This window comes from Eurypyga helias, unplaced genomic scaffold, assembly GCF_000690775.1.
Source record: "Eurypyga helias isolate BGI_N326 unplaced genomic scaffold, ASM69077v1 Scaffold52086, whole genome shotgun sequence".
NCBI lineage: Eukaryota > Metazoa > Chordata > Aves > Eurypygiformes > Eurypygidae > Eurypyga > Eurypyga helias.
In genome coordinates this window covers 8,064-22,119 of record NW_010255728.1, presented here as the reverse complement: position 1 = coordinate 22,119, position 14,056 = coordinate 8,064, and the positions used below count along the sequence as shown (strand labels likewise).

The 14,056-nt window shown below is 50.6% G+C and overlaps 1 protein-coding gene across 1 annotated transcript; it reads left to right on the top strand.

The window, feature by feature from the left end:
- Window positions 1-5: 5 nt before the first annotated feature.
- On the top strand, window positions 6-12,228 carry VIPAS39 (VPS33B interacting protein, apical-basolateral polarity regulator, spe-39 homolog; the record flags this gene model as incomplete). Its single annotated transcript, XM_010153391.1, has 19 exons — window positions 6-77; window positions 526-631; window positions 1,765-1,908; window positions 2,649-2,687; window positions 3,032-3,096; window positions 5,533-5,589; window positions 6,420-6,512; window positions 7,173-7,206; window positions 7,639-7,741; window positions 7,830-7,857; window positions 8,043-8,116; window positions 8,683-8,758; window positions 9,048-9,182; window positions 9,755-9,796; window positions 10,157-10,246; window positions 10,641-10,727; window positions 11,221-11,310; window positions 11,628-11,732; window positions 12,003-12,228. Coding segments are annotated over 19 exons (1,461 nt in total), but the record flags the coding sequence as incomplete, so codon positions are not given.
- Between the last annotated feature and the right edge of the window lie 1,828 nt (window positions 12,229-14,056).

Here is a 14,056-nt window from a genome sequence, read left to right as displayed (position 1 = left end):
CGGACGAGGAGGAGTACTGGCACAGCTCCAAGTTCCGGGCCTTCACCTTTGATGATGAGGATGATGAGCTCTCACAGGTAGGGCCCGACCCCCACCTCCCGTGGCTGTTTCAGCCCCGGCCTCGGCCCCGCGTTTCCATGACGGCCTGTGCTTCCTGCGTGGGGTGGATGCTCGCCTCCTGCCCTCTGTGGAGGCCGCCAAGGGCTCCCGTCTCACCTCCCTGGGTAGCCAGTCTGAAGTCTCGTTAGGAGCGTGGTTCCTCCCCGTCCATCAAACCGCGGCTCCTGCTGGTCCAGCTGCCGGTGTCGGCGTAGGTGTCGGTGGCCTTTGGGTTCCCAGCAGTGAGAAAGGGCTGCTGTGTTTGTTGAACGCCGACAGGCATGAAAGGCCCTTCTCCAGAAGAGGCAGTGGGAGCTGAAAAAGCTGTATTCAAAGCTTTGAGGGAGATCGTTTGGAGGTAATGGGAAATAAAGCACACTCTGCAACACTGGTGGTCTTTATGAGAGTTTTTTCTTTTGCCCATAGCTAAAGGAATCCAAACGGGCAGTGAATAGCCTTCGGGATATTGTTGATGATGATGATGATGACGACGACCTTGAGAGGGTCAGCTGGAGCGGAGAACCAGTGGGAAGTAAGTGCAGAAGTACTGCAAGTTATCCCAGAGACAGAGGGAGCTTAAAGTTACTGCTTAAGTCATGTCATCTAGTCAAGGTTAGGAGTACTACTTGCTATAATCCTGCATATCTAACCTCATTCTAGTCTCCTCACATCATGTGGTGAACCACTTGATTTACCTGTGTGGATCCACTGAAGAGAGAGTGAGCAGAAGCCCGGATTACATAAAGAAGAGCAGTGCAGACAAGTGGAGGGAATTCACTGTGTTTTTCCCAATACGTAGCCCATCTTAGAGCAGATATTTTGGAGGTTATGACTTGATATTCATCACACCCATCTGGCCTGCAGGATTCCTTCACTCTGCTGCCTGAAATGGCACCATTTAAAGCTCCCTGTGCTTTGTTCCCACAGCACTTTAAGGAGATATTCCAATGTTTAGTGTGTCTTTTCAGACTGACTCTTATGCTTGAAGTTTGCAAGGGAATTGTAAGCATTAAGCAAATGCGTTTCTAGTGATGATGGGAGCAAGCTCATGATCCACACGTGATGCTGTCTTCTGCACTTTGAATTCGTGACCAACAGAATATGTGGCACTTGCTAGTTAGTGCCGTACAGTGAAAATGTACATCAGGGTCACCCAGAGGACCGTCAAAGAGTCTGTTCTTTTTGTCCTATGCTGTAGCTCCTCCCTCTGGTTCAGGCTGTTTCTTTTCCCACCCAAGGGCTCTACATACTCTCCTTTTGGCTCTGACGCACTGTCCTAAATTGTGTGTGTTGTGCAGCTGCATGAAAGGAAAGGAAAACTGTGTCTCAAACAAGCAGGAGAGAGATGTGCATTGTTGCCAGCAGCATATGCACACTGACAGCTGTTTTGTCTGTGTAGGGAGGAAAAGTATCTCAGTGCATTTTTTTTATCTAAGCCATAACCAGCTGTACAACATCGCTGAAATCAACCGTTCGTGGAGGACAGTGCGCGACTGTTTAACAAGCAGTATGACACGCACCTGGGATTCTGCATGCTGAGGGTCAACGTTACAGGATGTGCTAGTGCGGAACAGACTAGGACATGCTTGCTGACGTTCCTGCCATGCCATAAGATCAGTTCTTACAGACTGGTTTTCTTTCTCTGTTACCTCTGTCTGCGCATAGGTATCTCCTGGTCGATCAAAGAGACAGCCTCCAGCAGCAGTAGCTCGCTGGAGGGCCGAGATGCCAGCCTACAGAAGGGCCCTTCCTCCTATGCTGCTATTTCCAAACAAGTTTCTTCCTACTCCCTGAGCAGCCTGTTCAAAGGTGAGATTCATCATATGCATTACGGACAAATGAGCTTTCCCTCAAGAGTGTCAATGGGCAATTGTGTGATCCTGTGTAAATTGTTTTCTCTTAAGTGTATGGCAAGACAGGGAAGCTCTGATCTTTCCTCAGTGTGGGAGTGTATCTCTCATCAGTCAGAAACTGGGGACTGTCTTGTGCAGAAGATGGCATGCTCTTCTGCTATGGGAGGGGGCTCTGGAGATTATGGCTCTTTAAAAGCCAGGATCCACAGAGCAGCACAGGCTGTACAGCAATCCATTTGTGTGGTGGAAAAGAACAGGCTACAAAGGGACTGGCTCGACCCATGTGGCTTTCATTTGATCTTCAGTACTGTAGAGAAGACATATTGATTATCCTTCATTTGCAGCTCAGCTGGCTGCAGTTGGTGTTACAGTTGGTTCAGCAAACACACCGTAGCAGCAGTGGGGGAGAACTGCGCAGCAGGCCGGTGCGGGGACTTACACAGCTTGCAAGAGTTCAGCTCTGTTGTCTTGCAGCCAGACACCAAAACAGCTTTTACTTTGTCTCTCATTCCCTGGGGTGGTTTTTTACTCTCAGCTTTGATATCACAGTGTATAATGAAAGGCATCCAAATTGCAGCCCTGGGGAATGAAGCTGTCCATATTGCCATGGCCTAAGCAGTGCTGTGTGTTTGAGCCTCTGCAAGAGATGTTGCTGGTGAAGAGACAGTCTCTCATGAGTGTTTGTTTTGATTTCAGGACGAAACAAACTTCCAAGTTTCCAGTCCCTTTCAGATGGTAAGTTTTGAATCCCTGCCTCATTCTGGGAGGGGTGCAGATTTACATAAACCAACGCATTTCCAAAAACAAGGGGAAGTGTCATCTTCCTTATGTTGCAGAAAGGGAAATTGAATCATGGGTCATCTGAAAGTCATTCGAGAAAGAAGTGAAAGAGTTGGCATGATGGTTTGGGGTAATCTGCTTATGTACAACTGATGGCTGTTGGGTTTAGTGCAATTTTGTATTGCTATTTGATGCTTGAGTTTGGGTCTTCTACCATGAAAACCAAGAAAAGGGCGGGTTTGGAAGTGGGTGTGAATCAGGATTTTGATGTGCTACTCAGCTTTGCCTTTCCCTCTCAGCCCTCTCTGACACAGGAGTTAAAAGCTACGCCCCAGAGCAGCGCAGACCCAAATCTGAGTACAAGGTGAGCAGCCTGTGTTTGTGGTGTGCTGAGATCAGATTATTGCCAGAACTTCCTACTCTCTTGGTTTCATGGGAAGTGATTATTCGCTATTTCAGACAACAGAGGGCAGTACAGGGAATAGGACAGGGAGCTGCAAAATGCACCCTCGCAGTAATTTAGGTGTTCTCTGCTTTTGCTCGCAAGTAGGGAGCTTTGCTGAGCGTCTTAGTTACTCCTTCTCCTCATGAATGGCCCAGCATTCTTTGTGAAAAGGGATTTCTAAATAGTGCTTTGCCTGTAAACTGCTTTCATGCTGGGTCAGATGAATTGGCATCACGTGTGCTTTTTAGTTTTTTTAAATCTAAAGGCTTCTATATTTCTTGTTCATGAATTACTGGGACAACACAGAGGGAGTTACACAGAGGTGGCATTCCAGCAATGGTTTTCTCACAGATAGGCAGTGTTAGGTATTGCAGAATTTAATGGATTTTGGGACTGGGTGGATTTCTCCTACTTAGAAGATGCGAGGTTGTGGTGCCATGTCCCCAGGTCCAGCCAGTAAATGGACTGAGCACATATTCCCAACAGATAAAGACATGCCAGTACTAACACAGCTGCCCTCACGGACAGAAACACAGTGAGAAACCAATGCCTTTACCAACAGACACATGCACACAACACTCAGGCCTGATCCTGAACCTCCTTTCTGTCTGACCAGGGTTGAATTCCACTAGTGGAGCATACACACACTCTCTGGAAGCTGGTCGTAGACATACAGTTTGTTTTGTAGCTGAACCCCAGACCGCAGTCTCCTCCAGTTGCTAGCACCTGGACCCTTGAGCCCCCAGGGTTCATGGTCCCATTTGGGTTTGTGGTACACAGACTGCTTATTCTACTTATGGGCTGTTGGAGCTTGAAGTTCACTAGCATTCATACAAACACATACATTTAGAATGGAGAGCCCACCCATACAGAAGACATTTAAATATAGAATTTAATGAGAATATAAGACAAACTGCAGTGATCCATTGCAGGGCTTAGACAGGAACACTAACTAGCCGCTTGTTTAAGATCAGCTGGCACTCTATGGCTCCTTTTCCTTATATTTTCCTACTCGTTTCTGCCCAATTAATTTTGATCTCACCTTTTCCCTTCATTTTGTCTTTCCTGTAAACTTCCGTAACAAGCCTCACACATTTACACAATCCTCTTAAAAACTTCCCAGGATTCTATTTTCCTCTTTAGGGTTGCATGCTGTTTGGGGAAAGTTTCTGTGGTTTACTCATCTTGGAGGGTTTTAAACGAGGGATAATGACCTAATCTGTCTGATTTGATGGTGGCAAGTCGCTGTGCTCAGATGGCACTGACTAGGTTACTGGGTGTTCTCCACCTCTCCTTGGCCATCTGATCCTCACCAGGTTGGTGTGTTTAGGTTGATTAGCCATTAATCACATAACCTAAGAGGTAGCACTTGCTGAAAGCACAGCAGGAGAAATAAGCATGGCCTGTTGTGTTCTGTGCATGCAGAGGCAGAGAAGCAGGAAGGAGGAGGGTTGTACAGCCCCTTAAAAGCAGGCAGGTGTGGAGTGGAACAAAGAAGGGAAAGTCAGTGGCAGCTTTGAACCAGTGTTGTGACAGCAAGAGGCTGAGGAGCTGCTTCTGGCTAAGGGTGCTGGAGGGAACCCTGGTGCTCAGGACATTTGACACTCAGCTGTCCATTGACTTCAGAGACTTGTGTGCAGTGGTCCCCAAATAGGACTGGGTCAGCCCTTTTCTTTATATTTGGGCTCTCAGTAAATCTTCAATGAATTTAAAAATTGGTGTTCTCAGGGCTGGTTCTGGTTACTCCCTTTCTTTGTGTCTTTTGAGGCAGAAGTACAACTGTGCCTCATAGAGATTTGGATTGAGTTCAGGAGTGGCTCAGGCCACCGCCACTTCTTATCCAGTGCTTCCAGATGGTGGTGGCTGCAGGGGAAGAACTTTGGTCCTTGTGGCAGCACTAGCATGTTACCTTAAGCTGGTCTCACTATGGGCTTCAGTGCTCTTGTCACGTTGTACCAGTCCTTTCTGACCAGGCACTTGCCTGAGGCTGTTGTCCCAGTGTTCTGCACGCTGCTGTGGAAAGCTTGGGCTGTTGTCCCTGTGTTCTCCACGCTGATGTGGAAGGCTCACCGGCAGAAGTCTGTCTGAATTGTAGCAAGAACTGACCCCTTTCCCCCTCAGTTTTGGTTTTGTCAGTTTTGCCTGTATTTTGTTTGTCCTTCTGAAAGCAACGTTGGAGCTTTAATTGGCAAGGAGGACAACCTGCTGAAATGCACTTCTTCTAAGGGACGTGATGACGGACCCTACTGTGGCAAGACTCTGTGTTAACACCTGAGCCTCTAGCTTCCTTCCCCACCAGCATGCAGAGTCTGAGGCTTCTTGAGGCTCAAGAGCTCTTTATTTTTCTTGTGGCAGGATTACAGCAGTGATTGGAGCCCCAAAGATACAGTCAGGCGAATGCAGAGGGGCAAGGTAAGGACTTTCCACTCCTACCTGCTTGCAAGAGACAGAGGGCAGGTAGCCCTGAGCTGCTTTATGCTTCCCTATGCTCCTGGCTGTTCCGGGAGCAGGGAGGGAATCCGTGTTGCTCGCAGAATTTAGCAGGGACAGCGCTCTGCCTGACTGCTGCTTTGCCAGGTGGCAGTGCTGGGATCACAGTAGCTCAGGAGCAGCAGGAGACTTTCAGGATTTTGTGGCATTGTTTCCTTCAGTTATCCCCTCAGCTAGGCTCTGACAGGAGGTACCTGTGTCGCTCTCTCCCCTTTCTGCTCCCTGGGGCTGGGTTTATGGGAAAAAATGGTGTGGGTCTTTGCTTCCCTTCTTGGTTGGTGGCAAGTGGAGGGAGGAAGACAAGTGATCTTGCTTGCACTGGAGCTGGAATATTAGTCTCAGCTGCCTTATTTTGCAGCGAGCACACTGGTAGCTTGTGGTTTTAATCTGCACATGTCTCCTCAAAGACTGAGGTGAACTAAAGGCTGAGAGAGGCCTGGTCTTCCCTGTGGAAAGGGCCCTGCAGAGTTCCTCCTGTCAGGGCTGATGGTTTGTGACATGCAGGGAAGTTTTGCCTTGTTACAAGGGTGTTTATGCGGAATGTGCAAGGTCTGCTGTCCTGGCCCGGGCAGTAACGAAGGCTAACTCCGCAAACCTTGTGGGCAGATTCCCAGGGATCATGCAGCACGTGGTTTCAGCTAAGTGAGAGGTTCCCGCTGGTTGGGAGGGCAGTTATTCACCCCAGGTGGGGTGGTTCATCCTGGGGATTGTCTGATGTCCCATATGCCTACTTACACCTCTTCCATCTCCAGGTCTGCTCGCTAGAGAGATTTCGCTCCCTGCAGGACAAGCTGGTGCTCTTGGATGAAGCCGTGGCAGCGCATGATGGGAATGTCATTACAGCTGTGAGTCCTGCTGGGGCCATACAGGACTGGGGACTTCCTGGGTGACCTACAGAGGGTGCTTGTGTGGATGCAGTCAGTTGGGCACCTAATCTTGCAAGATGGGGGATTGTTCTTTACTTAAAACCAAGAATTTACTAAAAAGCATTGAAGCTTAAAACTGGGAAGCTCCATAGTCCTGCTGGCTTTCCTGTCACTCTGCAGAATTCATGTCAGGTTAATAACAAGGAACCTGATCCTTCAGCCTTACAGATCTTTGCAGTAACTTCTTGAAGGCCGAGGTTTAATCTGCTCATTGCAGTGCAGAAGATTTGAGGGGCCTCTCCAGTTTATCTAGCTTGGAAAGTATCAGACAGCAGATGGGATGGTGTCAGTTTCCCTCACCCAGATCTTTTAAGCCCTTGGGTCTCTCATGGAAAGGTTTTTCTTTGTAAATTTTGATCTCACTTGCCTAGGAGCTTAGGCAGGAATCCAGGCAGCTGTGACCCTGGCTCACTGCTTGTCCTGTATTTAATGGGCAGCAGAATTCAGTGCTGTACGAGCTGTGTCTTCAGAGGCCCTTTGCAAAAGCTTCCCCAGGCCTTGACCAGTTTGCTGTCTGTCTGTCTTAATTCTGGTAAAGACTGATCTGCTCAGCTGACAGCTGCTTCTCTGTGCTCACAGGTCCTGATATTCTTGAAACGGACACTAAGGAGAGGTAAGTGTGACCGAGGCCAGGGTTTCTATACTGTGTTTCATTTAAGGGCGGAGGGGATGCAAGTCACAAAGAGAGCGTCTGGAGTATCGCTGCTTTACTGAGCATATAATATTTTTGCTGCAAGTGTAACTTGGGAGGGGGGATGGTGATACCCATGAAGGCCCCAGGAAGGAGCTTTAAGCAGTGGTCGGTGGTAATGGTGATGGGGTGAATGAAAATGAATCTGTAGGGGTAGCACACTGCAGTGAACGCAGCTGGCAGCCTAGTGAACGGGCTCTTGTCCTGCGCCCTAGCTTTCAAGGCTGTGCGTTGAGATGGGATAAGGTTGTTGAGTCCTGCCAGTGGCTTGCAGCCCTGTGCGCCACGCTTGCCCTCTGACTTGGTAGGGCTAACTTACTTTACCCACCTGTATGCCATCTTTCTGTCCTGTAGAGATCTTGTTTCAGGAGCTGGAGGTGCGGCAGGTGGCCTTGTGTCATCTGATCCATTTCCTCAAAGAGACGGGTGAGCAGAAGTTGCTTCTGGATCTGCTCAGGTGAGGCTCTTGCCCAGCCTTGCGGCCAGGCTGAGCACGCTACTTGGAACCTGCTTCCAGGTTCATGCTTGCTCATTCCCTTTTGCAGGTTCCTAGACAGGACGGAGGAAGTTGCTGTGAGTATTCCCAGGAGTAGAAGCTCCCTTTCCTCAGAGAAGAGGGAGTGTGGTGGGCAGGGGGAGGCTGGCTGCAGGGTGTCTGGTAGTCAGGAGAGAGCTTTGCATCCCCATTTTGCCTTCTGAAGTCCTGTATCATTCAAATCCATGAGAACAGACTCTGCTTCTTTTCCCTCTCCCTCCAGCTGTCCCAGTACCGGGAGCATCTGAACATCCAGGATGTAGAAAAAAGGAGGGAATTTCTGAAAGGCTGCATTGGGTAAGAAAATATGCAAGAGGGAGGGTGGGAGGAAGGGTGGGTGCTTCACAGAAGGTGGTAGTAAAGCAAACTAGACCTCTGTCCCAGTGCCACAGCTTGCGCAGTTAGAGAGCCGATGTTGGTTTTGCCTCAGTGGGAGGGGGGTGGTGTGGGCACAGCGTAGAGCAGAGAGGAAGGGTTTGTGCTGATCACTAGCCTAGCAGCTTTTGCTGCTTAAGTGGGGGCAAAGATGCTTCAGGGACCTTCTGATCATTGACCCTTCAGGTTGTGAAGGATGAAAGCTTGGGTGCCTGAGCACTTGAGGAAATTGGTAGCATCAGCTTTTGGTGGTTCTGAGAGAGATGCCACACCACTTTTCCTTCTCTGGAGCCTGTCTAGGAGAAAACCAATTGGAGAGGGCAGTGGGGCAGGAGCTTGAGTACCTTCTAGCCACTCAGGCTGGGGAGAATGGGAGGTGTTCCCCACATCTCTCTCTGTGAGGAGTGTGTTTGGGAGAGAAGAGCATCCTTTGAACTGTACTGTGCGAAGAGCTGCTGACAGTGTCTCCTTCCTCCGTGTCTGGCCAGGCTGCCATTTTCAGCTGAGGATACCTCCCACATCCAAGACCATTATACCCTGTTGGAGCGACAGATCATCATTGAGGTATGAAATCTTCTCTGCTGTTCGGGGATGACTGGGACAAGCTGAGAGATCACTATCTGTCCTTCACGCTTACCCCTTTGGATCTAACCAGCCTGCCCTGGCTAGTGGAGTTTAACTGCTGTCCAAGCTGCTCTGCCAAGCACATGTGAAGTACCAGGCACACGTGAAATGCCAGACCTGAGACTTCATGGCGTGTTGAGGCTGTGATCTCCCCAGGTCTCTACCCCACAGTTAGGTCAGGCAGTTGCCCTAGCTTTTGTTCACCCCCTCTGTCTTCTTGTTCCCACAGGCCAACGATCGGCACTTGGAGACAGCCGGGCAGTCAGAGGTATTTCGGAAATATCCTCGCAAGGCTTCAATTCTCAACATGCCACTAGTGACCACCCTCTTCTATTCATGCTTCTACCACTATGGAGAAGCTGAGGTGAGGATGAAAAGAGAGTGGGAGAAGGGTTACATCTCATCCCTGTAGCCCTCAATATGCAGGGTGGTTAAGCTGGGTTGTGTTAAGGAAAGAAGGGGAGGGAGGTCATATTTCATCCCTCAGAGAGACCTAGTGGAACTCAGTGCCCTTTGTCCACCTGGGACGAGTTTGGAGTTTTCTTTTGTGCTCTAAGAAGAAAGAGACATTCGAGCTGGGACAGCCTGTCAGGGAGTTGCCTCCTAGAAACCACTATCTTTCACTTCTGGCTCGAAGGAGCCCAAATTAGCCCTTAATCCCTGAAGGGATTGTAAGGCTGAGCTGTGTGATACTGGTCTTGGAAGTGCTGGAGGTGCACCAGTTGAGGCTGTAGGGGAAACCAAACCAGAGAGCTAATGGCATGGGATAGTTGCTCTCCTCTGCCAGCTGTTTCCTCCTGTAGTGCTGTCAGGAGCAAAAAGCAGTAAAAACCTGGGGAGATTAACGCTGTGTGAGCCAAGTGCCTTACAACAGGGGTCTGGACCTCTCCCGGAGCCTGTTGTCCTGAGTTTCACTGACTTGTCTGCTCTCTCTAGGGAACGTTCAGCAGCCCGATCAACCTGAAGAAAACTTTTAAAGTACGTGAGTCTCCTGCTGTTGTGGAAGCTGAAAATGTGGGCAGCCAAATTGTATTTAGTGAGGGGGCTGGGTAGGAGGAGTTTGAGGGGCTCCTTCAGCAGGGCCATTCTGGAGGCTCAGAAGGGCAAGTGGGAGCCATGTGGAGGCTTTCACTGGGTGCACCCTGGCTGCAGCAGCACTTGCAAATCTCCACCTCCTGCTCTCTGCAGTGAAGGCCCTGGCCTCAGGCAGCATCTCACCTCCTTGCCTGGCTGTTGGTGTGGGTCCTGACAGGGCTGGGAGCAGATGCTGTTCCTGTCCCACCCACACAGGCCCCCTGAGCTGTGCTAGCACTCTGACTGCAGCTTTCTGCCTTGCAGATTCCTGATAAGCAGTATGTGCTGACTGCTCTGGCTGCCCGTGCCAAGCTGCGAGCCTGGAATGACGTGGATGCCCTCTTCACCACCAAGGTGAGCTGCAGAAAGCCTTGCTGGGGTCTCAGTTCCAAGTACTGAGATCTACAACTGATAGCTGGCTTGTTCTGGAGTTACTGGACAGACTGATTTTATTTCAAGCAGAGCCCAGCACCTCTGCTGCAGGGTGTTGGAATCGTTCCTCCTCTCCCTGCCTGAGACCTACGCTGGGCCTGGCTTGGCTGCAACAAGGTCAGGGTAGGGGCCTGCCCTCCTGCTCTGTTACCAAAGGCTTCGCAGCCAACCTGCGCCCAACCACTGCATGAAGGGCTCTGCCAGTGGTGCGTGTTGTGGCTGGTGGCATACACTGCTGGCAGTGGGGAAAAACATTTTCCTGTGGCTGGAGGGATTGTCCTTTAAGGACTAACGTAGGGTTTGGCTCTCATTTCAGAACTGGCTGGGCTACACCAAGAAGAAGGCACCTATTGGCTTCCACCGGGTGGTGGAGATCTTGCAGAGGAACAATGCTCCTGTGCAGGTCATCAAGGAACTACTGCTTATGTTTTCCTGCTCTTGTTGGGATTTGGGGTGTGAATGATTCCCAAGTGAGCTGACTCCTAGCTGGGAGTGGAAGAATGGCTTGCTGAGCTGCATCAACAGGAATGTGGGTGGTAACGAGGACCCCCTCGGTCTGACTGCAAGGGGGACAGCAGTCCTGAAGTTGCCTGGGGGCTCTCCCCACGTTGCACTGCCACCTTCATTTGGTACATTAACTTTTCTTATGCTTAATGTGGCTGGCAGTGGTTAACCTGATCCATGGGAACGAGGTAACCTAGGACTCTGAGCTTTGTGAGCAAAGTGTTACTGCCTCTGGGGTCCTGAGCAGTCTTGACCTGGTCACTTGCTGCCTTAGGAAGGAAGGGGTCACGTCTGTGTGACCAGCAACCTTGGAAGGTTTTGTGACTGGAGTGAGAGAACGAGGCAGGAGGTACCTGCGGAAGGGAGCTGAGACACAATTCCTTGCCTCCCAGGTGCTGCAGGAGTACGTGCGTCTAGTGGAGGATGTGGAGACGCGGTTGAACCTCGCCACCAAGTACAAGTGCCATGATGTTGTCATTGAGGTAGGTCCTTGCTCTCTGTGAAGAGGTGGGACAAAGAGCCTGCTTTTTCCCCCTGGCTCTCCCATGCTCTGCCATGTGCCTCTGGTGTCAGGCACCCGGTGGTGTTTGTGTATCCCCGGGGCCTGGGAGCAGTGATGTGATTCCCAGTTAATCCAAGTGAGCCAGAAGAGTGGCTCCTAGCACTTCCGCTGTAGAATTATGCTGTAGTGGGAACTTGAGGGGGGATTGAAGAGTTGCCCCGCTCATCTGCCAGGCACCATCTGACTGTGCAAGTGTCCTCTTCACCCCACTGGGTGCTGGTTTTGCTGTTTATCTAGACGTACAGGGATCTGAAGGATCGCATCCAGCTGACAGCGTATAAATGCAAGGTGGAGCGAGGCTCTGTGGAAGAAGAGAAGATTAACAGCATTCTCAGCAACATGGTAAGAAACACCTACTTTTTCTTCCAGAGACTCTCAGCAGCATGGGCTGTAGGTTAGGTGTAAGGGCATGACTGCCCTACATACTTTTGTCCCTGCTGGGAAGCTAATCTTTGTTTGGGGTTGCTTTCAGGGGAGGAATGAGGGGTGAAACTGATAGAAATAGCACCCTCCGGCCTAGCTGTCCTTGTCAGGGATTGGGACTTGCTAACTTGTCCCCTGAGGGGTCTGTGTTCGGCACTGATGTTAGTGATGTCTCCTTCTCTCTTTTAGCAAATCCGATGGAAGAACTGAGCACCTGTGAAGCAGCCTGCTGGGCCCTTGCCTTGCCAGTGAAAGAGGAAACTTCAGAGGCCAGTCCAGTGCCAACAGAGCAACTCTGTTACTACTCATTGCATGATCAACGTTCATCAGTGACAACGGGTGCCCATGGCTCATGGGACAGTGGCATTCAGGCTGGTGGAAGGCTGCTCCAGTGTCGCCAGCGAAACCATGGTACTGACCCACCAGGGCTGATTCTTTTTGGAATCTGAATTTCTTTGACTTGGCCGTAAGCTTTTGTTTACGGAGGGAAGTTTCTGGGCGCAGCAAGGTTATGTTTGTTCTAGGCGGTGCCTGGGCTTATCCTTGCAAGAGGAACAGGTCAGTCACACTCGTGGGTCTCTCCACCAGACAGCGCTGACCAGTCCCAGCACACTCCAGCTGGCTTGGGCATCACCAGTCCTGGCTGTGGCTGGAGTAAAGCCTACTGGACTGTGTTCTCCCTGCATCAAGGAGCATGCTGGGGGAAAAGACCAGCTGCACCTTAAAGCTCAATGGTTTTGTTGATTTGTTCTGGCTCACCCTAGGAAAAGAGGTGTTGTATGAGCTCCTGCAGAGAGCCGGGACAGTAGCCCCTGCCAGTTCCCTGGTGCTGGCACTCTGCAGCTCTTGGAAGATCCCTTTGTCAGGGAAGAACAGGCATCTGGTGTGGAGCTGGTCAGAGCCCTGCTGGGTTGGATGGAGGGCAGGGAAGGAACCCTCGCAGTTGGCACAAACCTGCTGGCCCCAGCAGCTCTTTTCTTGGAGAGCATTAAGCCGGGAAGGATTGAATTGCACTTTCTCAGAAACACAACTCCTCAGGCAACTGCTGGCTTCCTCCTTCCAGACCTCACTTTGATTCCTTAAATAAAGCTGTCTCTTTCTCCTTGGGCTGTATTTCCTTCCCACACTGAGCACTTTGTCACTCTGCGTGCTAATCCTGAGCAATTCATCACACCTCCCACACACTGAGTACACAGGGTGTTTCCGCAGGTCCTGAGGTGCACAGCGCGTGGCACCGTGGGGCGGCTTTGCTTGCAGCAGCACCTCATTTCGCACCTTCAGGGCCATCAGCCCAGAGAAATTCGTTTTAGTGTTACAGGAGGGTTTGGTGGTCACATGAAGATGAAGGTTGTACATAGCGGTGTACCTGCACTCTCAGTGGTTTTTCTGTTGGTGTTTGGGATTCTTTTCTCATGGGATCGTTTAGGTTGGAAGGGACCTACTGATCATCTAATCCGATCCTGCTCAAGCAGGGCTGCCTGGAACAGGCAGAACAGGTCTGTGTCTGTTTGGGTTTTCGGTACCTCCGTAGATGGAAGCAACTCAGCTCTGGGCAACCTGTTCCTGAATTTGACCACCCTCACAGTTAAAAGGTGTTTTCCTGCTTTCAGATGGATCTTTCAGTTTGTGCCCGTGGCCTCTTCTTGCCACTGGGCACCTCAGAGGAGTCCAGGTCCCTTCATTCCCTCTCATCAGACACACATTGATAAGATCCCCCCTGAGCTTGCTCCAGGTTGAACAGTCCTAGCTCTCTGCCTCTCCTCGTAAATGAGATGCTCCAGTCCCTTAGTCATCTTAGTGGACCTTTGCTGGACTCTCTCCAGTGTGTCCATGTCTCTTTTGTACAGAGGAGCCCAGAACTGGACATGGCACTTGGGATTTAGAGCAGAAGGATCACCTTTCTTAACATGTGGGGAGCGTTCATCCTAAGGCAACCCAGGATGATGCTGTTGGCTTGGGTAAGGTCTGCTGCCCGGCTCTCCCACATGCCCCAGGCCAGGGTGTTGCTTGGTTGCAGGAGTTGGAACGGTGTCACTGCTTGGGATTTACGTTGGGGAGCAACAGGAGACGTGAGCTTCTCGCTGTCAGTAAAATGTGCTGGCTGGGTGGCATAGTCATGTCGGGGAGAAACCTGGATGTGCCAAGCTCTTCCCAAACTGCTGCAGCTTTACTGAGCTGAAGTGTGGCACAGGCACATCACTGGTCATTCTGGTGTTGGTCTGAACAGCGTGACTGTGTCACTG